The 6,776-nt window shown below is 52.0% G+C and overlaps 1 protein-coding gene across 1 annotated transcript; it reads right to left on the bottom strand.

Annotated features, from left to right (window-relative positions):
* Positions 1 to 436: 436 nt before the first annotated feature.
* Xkr8 (XK related 8) lies at positions 437 to 6,562 on the bottom strand. Its single transcript, XM_057784603.1, has 3 exons — positions 6,225 to 6,562; positions 4,498 to 4,694; positions 437 to 2,266 (listed from the first exon to the last, which is right to left on the bottom strand). Exons 1-3 carry the CDS (start codon positions 6,515 to 6,517, stop codon positions 1,554 to 1,556), a joined length of 1,203 nt encoding a protein of 400 aa, XP_057640586.1. The 5' UTR covers positions 6,518 to 6,562; the 3' UTR covers positions 437 to 1,553.
* Positions 6,563 to 6,776: the final 214 nt, after the last annotated feature.

Genomic DNA, 6,776 nt, shown 5'->3' with positions numbered 1-6,776 from the left:
CAAACTCACCTCCTAGTCCTAAAGATGCTGCTCTTCAGGCCCAGTTCTCCCAGAGCTGCTAGGAGAACGTACTATGTCTGCCCAAAATGTGAGTTCTGCTGCCTGCCAGATGAGCAGCCCACTCGGGCTCACCAGCCACTGCATCTTAGAAAGCAAAATGCAGTCACATTGTGGGGTATTTGTACACTGAAGATACATTGCTTGATTGGTTTAATAAAGAGCTGAATGGCCAATAGCTAGATAGGAGGTATAGGCAGGACTTCCAGGCAGAGAGAGAGGAAACAGGAGATGCATCTAGGTACCTGACATGCCAACAAGGCATGGAGAGCGTCAGGCATATAGAATGAAAGGTAAAAGGCCACAATGTTAAGTTATAAGAGCTAATGGGACAAACCCAAGCTAAAGCCAAGCTTTCATAATAAGTCTCTGTCATTATTTGGGAGCTAACTGGTGGGACAGAGAAAGCCTAGTTACAATTTGCCATCCAGCATGGGGCTCGAACCCACAGCCCCAGGATTAAGAGTCCCCTGCTCTACCAACTGAAATGGGAAATGTTGCAGGAGAATTGTTGGTATAACCCTTCCACTGTGCCAATAAGGCCACCTCAAATCAAAGAATGGAGTCAGCGATTGGCTACTAGGATTTGCCATAGAGTTCTTGAAGGACTGAAGAGATCTTCTAGAGAGGACAGGAAGAGAGGATTTCCAGGGAGGCAATTTGGGGAAAACCTGGAGAGAGGGTCAGCCAGTTGACTCTCCACTGTCCTTGGGTTTACCAGGTCTTTGTCTCAATTTCTGCTTCCCGAGTTTTTATTATACTGGAACAATTTAGATATCCACTACAAAGTCATAACTAAGTCAGCCCGCATCTCTATTCCAGGAGTCTGTACCAGTTTTAAGGGGTTCCAGACCCCTGCCACCTATCTGTAATGGAAAGGCTGACAGACTGTATTTAATGGTACATACTGGTTTGGGAAATATTACACGGTTTTAATAATACTGTTAAACACATGCGCGCATGTTCTCTTCCTTTCACTGACTGAGGTAGGAGGTAAAATAACTCAGCGGGTTGTGCATGGCCTAGACCACAGGTCCATGAGGCACTTGCTTTAAAGGTGGCCCAAGAGCCAGAGTAGAGACTGCTGCATCACAACACTGGCAGGGTCGTCACTGGCCTCTGGTCTTTGAAATCACATTTGTTCAAGTGGGTAGGGAAAGAAGGTCGGGCTGCAGCCAGTTCAACAGTCAGAATGTTGCTCCCGGAAAATAAAGTGCTCTCAACATTTGTTGATTGACGTGAGTGGATGGGGTGGGGGTAGGGAAGACTTCTTGAGAACATCCCCAGAACCCCAGGACCTCCTAGAGCAGGCCAGGGAACCCAGGAGACAGGATACCTCTACCAGTTACCTGAGAGGTAAGAATGGCAACGTGAGGCTTTGGTGACAGCAGCTCATGGTTGGTAAGGAAGAGAAAACAGCTTGTATATGATTGGCCTTTGGCCCTTCCAAGGCCCAGCTCTCCACATCTTCCTCACTGGCTGAGTCAGACCCTATCTCAAAGGGCTCCTTCCACGTCTCCAGCCTCTGCCAGAGAAATCTCCTCCTCTTTGATCTTGGTGAAAAAGTTCTGTGCTAACTGAGTGGCTCGTCTATTATAAAGCAGCTTAGGCTGCTTCCTAGGAAGGAGACTTCGGGCCCCATCCACGCGGTCGGGCTCCCAGCTGCAGCTAGGGTGCAGCCAGAGGTAGTAGATCAGACGCAAAGCCAGTCCCAGGAGGAAGCAGGCTCCTCCTATAATCAACCACATTGGCAAGAAGGTCCCGCTGGGCAGCAGGGTGCTGTGTGTCACCCAGGTGCTGACCAGCAGAATACTGTCACTGAGGATGAAGAACAAGTGGATGACGGACCGGCCTCGGGTGCGGCCCCCAGCCACGTTGAACCAGGAGAAATAAAGGATGATCGCCACCGTCACCCGGTACAGCCACTCAAAGTTGGGGTTTGGCATAAATTGTGTGCCTTGAAGCCAGACCCAGAACAACAGCACCAGCCACAGACTGAAGAAATGCAGGGCCAGGTACTGGGGGAAGAGAGCTGAGAACAGGGCGACAGCGAAGATTCGGGGGCACAGCAGCAGCAGGTTCCACAGGAAGTAGAAGGCAGAGGAGCTCCAGCCCAGGCGAGACTTGGAGGGAAGGCAAGTACGCAGGGACCGGTGGTAGTCCACGAGTGCCCACGAGATCCCCAGGAAGGATGAGCCGATGCCAAACCCTACCAAGAGCAAGAAGAAACAAGTCAGCCTTGAGTGCAGCCTGCCTGGCAGCCCCCGGGGCTCACAGGAACTCTGGCGGAAACCCTGAAGTCGGTCCTAGAAGCCCCAAGTTGTTCAGGAGACAGTTGGCGTTCCAACCGAGGAGAGAGGACTGCTTTCAAATGCTACCCTGGTAGCATAAGGATGGGAGGTGTGTGACGTAGACTCCACTTGGTATTTGGCACTCCTGTGCCTTCACCCTAAACCTCGTCTAGGTCCTGTCACCCTAGCAGTTCCAGCCCCCACCCCCTGCCCCTTTCTCCGTGTCAGAAAGTAGACAGATCTCATGGAGTAGCAATAGCCTTCTGCAGCTGTCCTCAGGACTGGGAGCAATGACCTACCTCCCCACCATTCCTTACTCTCCTCCAGGTACAGCTCGGCCTGTTATCCTGACTTCCAAGATGTAGTTTAGGATAGGGGTCCTATCCCACCTCTGAAGTGCCTACCCTGGACTGGAAGCATCAGGGCCTCCAAGGAGGGAGTGGAACGGGCGTGCCCTGTGCGTCCTCACTCAACAGAAGTGTCCAGAACTCACCTGTGACCTGGTATCAAATCTGTAGCTAGTCCCATCTCTTGCCTACCCAGGCTACTCCCCCTGCAAACCCCAGCTTGAATAACTTCTGGGGTTGCCCTTCTAGACCCCATTTGGCAGCCAGAGGTCCCTGTAACACCCACCCCATTAACATAGCGATGCCTGTTTTGTTTTCGAGACAGTTTCTCTGTGTAGTCCTAGTTATCCTAGAACTCACTCTGTAGACCAGGCTGACCTGGAATTCAGATATCCGCCTCCGTCTGCCTCCTGAGTGCTGGCATTAAAGACATGTGCCACCACCGCCCAGCCTGTTTTCTATCTTTGAGCTCCTGGAAGGTAGAAAGCTGATTTGGTTCACCTGGGTTCCCCTGGTGGCCCAGTACGTGGCACATAATAAATGTTTGCTCAGTCAAAAGTTGAGAAAAGCCTGTCTCCTCATGCTCAACCCACACTGTAGACCATCTCCGCCTGGCTCTGACCTCAAGGAAATGCCACATACCTACCAAGTGCTGAAAGTGAGCACCTTTTGGCAGGCACCTCTCTTAAGCGAGGGGTTCTCCCAGGCGGCTTCCTTGGGGAGCTGCTGCGGAGGACCTTGAGGTATGCATGGACGGGGAACAGAACTGGGAGCCCTGGGCTCTCAATCTGGTGTGAGGTAGAGCATTGCTTGGTCTTGAAGAAGTCCCTCCCAAGGCTCCTCACTTTCCAGATGTCTCTGAGGGTTTATGGGGCCCTGTGAGTCTCTGCCACCTGACTCTTGCGGTCACTCAGTACACCTAGTGTAACTATTTGTTTTACAGGCTGGGTGGAGGCTCTGTGTATCTTGTTCACTGCTGTGTCCCCACCTCAGTGACAGACAACCAACCTAAGTGTCTGAAGGTTCTCTGTGGGGAGCAGGTGAGGTCCTGAGTGGACCATGTCACATACCCCCGTGCCTCAGGCCCATGGGAACAGCAAAGAGCCCAGTCTCAGAACACACATTAAAAAGCAGCTGGCCTTTAGCTAGAATCAGTATGCACCGAAACTTCAGGTGTGCTGTGCCGCTGCTTTAGAGCCCGAGGCTCACCCAAGCTCAGCATTTTTGGGTGCCTGTTTCTTTATTCCGGTTGCCAGTTAGGTCACTCCCTAACCCACGCAGGTTGAAGCAGTGCTCAATAAAATGTCCATTACCTAAAACCTATCATTATGTGTCAGGTAACCTATATATTTTATTTATTATCATCAAAGTAATAAAAAGTACAGCACTGGGCAGGCAAAAGCAGGGGAATTCTGTGAGTTTGAGGCCAGCCTGGTCTGTATAGTGAGAGCCTGTCTCAAAAACAAAAGATGGAGAGCGATTGCAAACTCCACCTGACACATGCACCTGCAAACACACAAACATATGCACACATTTGATGTGCAAGGCCCTGGACTCTATACGCATCCCCCACATTTAATCTGCTCAGTATTCCACAAGGTAGTTTCATTTGTTATGCCCGATGCTCAGATGAGGATAAACTGAAAGTTTGAGTCACTTTTCTAACTCCATGCAGCTTGAACGACTTTAGGTCGGAATCCACTATCTAATGCTCCGTCTCCCTGCTTTCTTTCTGTACACTGAGAGTGAGGACACTGCTAACTGAGGGGCACCAAAGGGGTTGTCACTGGCCCAGCACTCACACTGGTAGTATTCAGCTTGGCCACTCTTCAGCACGATAGCCAGCACCAATGTGAGCTGTGGTGTCGCCTCCAAGAAACTCTCAAAGAGCCGCAGCATGCTGATATCCAGAGACAGGAAGTCTGTATAGGCTATGTCACTCTCGGTTGGCAGCTCCTGCTGCAACAAGGACAGCCCCTGCTGCAGCCCGTGCAGGCACCTAGGCAGAACACACAAATAGATGCCCAGCGGGTCAGGTCAGTGTTCTGGAAGTCCCTCCATTTCCGACCACTGAGTGCATGGAGGTGGGCTTCAATCCTAGCTTGTCACTTATCTGCTATGGAACCTCAGGCAAACCACCTAACCTCGCAGAACCTGTTTCCTCATCCTTTAAGTTGGGGACATACAACCGCCATGCTTGCTGGTCAGGCATGGTCCCGAGTTTAACCCAATTAACCAAGGCCCCGTCTTAGAGATGGGAAATGGAATTGAAAAGCAAGCAAGGGGCCTGCGATGGCGTAGCAGTTCATTGCAGCCGCCGCACGAGGTGGTGCACCTCTAACTCCAGCTCCAGGGGATCGGATGCCCTCTCTGGCCTGTCCTTCACACCCATTCGGCTGTACTTGTACTCCCTCGGGCAAATCGTGAACATTCAAAGCCCCCGCCCCACTGCTGGAAGCTCAATATGCAGCTTTGCAAAGATCTGAGGGGAATTAATTCCACAACAGATTCTCCATCCAGTCACCCAAACCAACCCACACCATGAAGCCCTCCCTGCCTTCCATGGTGTGACCCTGACTCCTTGACTTTACTTTCTCCCGTCTCACCCAAGGGCTTATTCATGATTTAAAAAAAAAAGAAGTCACGGGCTGGAGAGATGGCTCAGCGGTTAAGAGCATTGCCTGCTCTTCCAAAGGTCCTGAGTTCAATTCCCAACAACCACATGGTGGCTCACAACCATCTGGAATGAGGTCTGGCGCCCTCTTCTGGCCTGCAGACTTACACACAGACAGAATATTGTATACATAATCAATCAATAAATAAATGTTAAAAGAAAAAAAAAACTCACCAGGCCAGCACTGTGCCAGGAACTGTCCTCACTTGTCACTTTTGGCTGAGCCTGGGTTCTGCCCAGTTCAGGAAAAAAAACACACAATCCACACATTTTCTGTGCCCAGCCCTGGCTGGCTACAGGGATACAATGAGTAAGGCAGGACCCATCTCTGCCTTCTTCATTCCCTGATGGGGAGGCAAATGTTCACAGAAAAGGACAAAATTAAGAAAGAAGGGGAAGGGGGCACTGTCCTGGAAGCTGCTGCCCGGGAAAGGCATGAATTGTGCCAGGACAATTTACGAACATGTGCCTTTATTCTGCTCAGAACACCAGTAGCAACTATTGCCAACCCAGCTAGACACCGAGTAAACTGAGACCAAAGAGGTCAGTGATCACTCAAGGGCCTAGTCACAATAAAAATATAAAAAAGTCACACAAGGTGGTCCACGTCTTTAAAGGCAGGTAGATCTGAGTTTGAAGCCAGCCTGGTCTACAACGCGAGTTCCAGGACAACCAGAGCTACGCAGAGCAACCCTGCCTCGAAAATAAATAAACAAACTAAATTAAAATTAAACTAATAAAAATTAAGAAACACTCTTCTCTTCGGGCCCACATTATTGCAGGGACTTTCTCACTAGACTTGGCTCTGACGGCTGTCAACCCACGTTCCTCTCCTCGGCGGGCCAGGGCACTCACCTGTACAGATAGCCGAGCTGTAGCACATGCAGCAGCGTCAGGAAACGACGCGAGGGCAGCGACTTGTGCAGCTCGGTGGGGTCGGCGGTCAGCCAGACCCAGCTAAAGAGCTGCAGCAGCAGCGAGGCGAGGCCCAGCAGCACCAGTACCAGCGCGGCCCACAGGTAACGGCCACCGAGCACGTACTGGACGACGGCCCACAGGTCGGCGGCCAAGTCCAGCAGGAAAGACAGGGTGCCCACCACGCCCACGACCACGTCCAAGAACAGAGGGGAGCGCAGCGAGACAGGCATGGCCCTCAAGCGAGCCTCGCAACCGCGGGCCTGCCTTCCAGCCCCCTGTCGTCGGGCAGGAAGGGGGCGGGGCAGTCGGGGAGGCGGGGCTGAGGGGCGGGACTTCCCCCTCTCGCCCTGCTCGGGGAGGAGCGAGACGCCCAGACTCCGCCCCCAGCCCACCCTGTCCAGAGCCGGGCTTCTGCTGACTTAGATTTTGGATTTGACGTTCAAGGAGGCGGGAATGGCCGCAAGACTAGAGCCCAGAGCCCCGACCACA

This window comes from Chionomys nivalis, chromosome 11 (assembly GCF_950005125.1).
Source record: "Chionomys nivalis chromosome 11, mChiNiv1.1, whole genome shotgun sequence".
NCBI lineage: Eukaryota > Metazoa > Chordata > Mammalia > Rodentia > Cricetidae > Chionomys > Chionomys nivalis.
This window is presented reverse-complemented; position numbering and strand designations above follow the sequence as displayed.

What these genes read in the sequence shown, in the direction of transcription:
- Xkr8 (XM_057784603.1), bottom strand. Translation starts at nt 6,517, where the DNA reads ATGCCTGTCTCGCTGCGCTCCCCTCTGTTCTTGGACGTGGTCGTGGGC. An exon ending in CAGCTCGGCTATCTGTACAG is followed by an intron (nt 4,695 to 6,224) that starts GTGAGTGCCCTG and finishes TGTTCTGCCTAG; the next exon opens with GTGCCTGCACGGGCTGCAGC. An exon ending in CCAAGCTGAATACTACCAGT is followed by an intron (nt 2,267 to 4,497) that starts GTGAGTGCTGGG and finishes TGCTCTTGGTAG; the next exon opens with GGTTTGGCATCGGCTCATCC.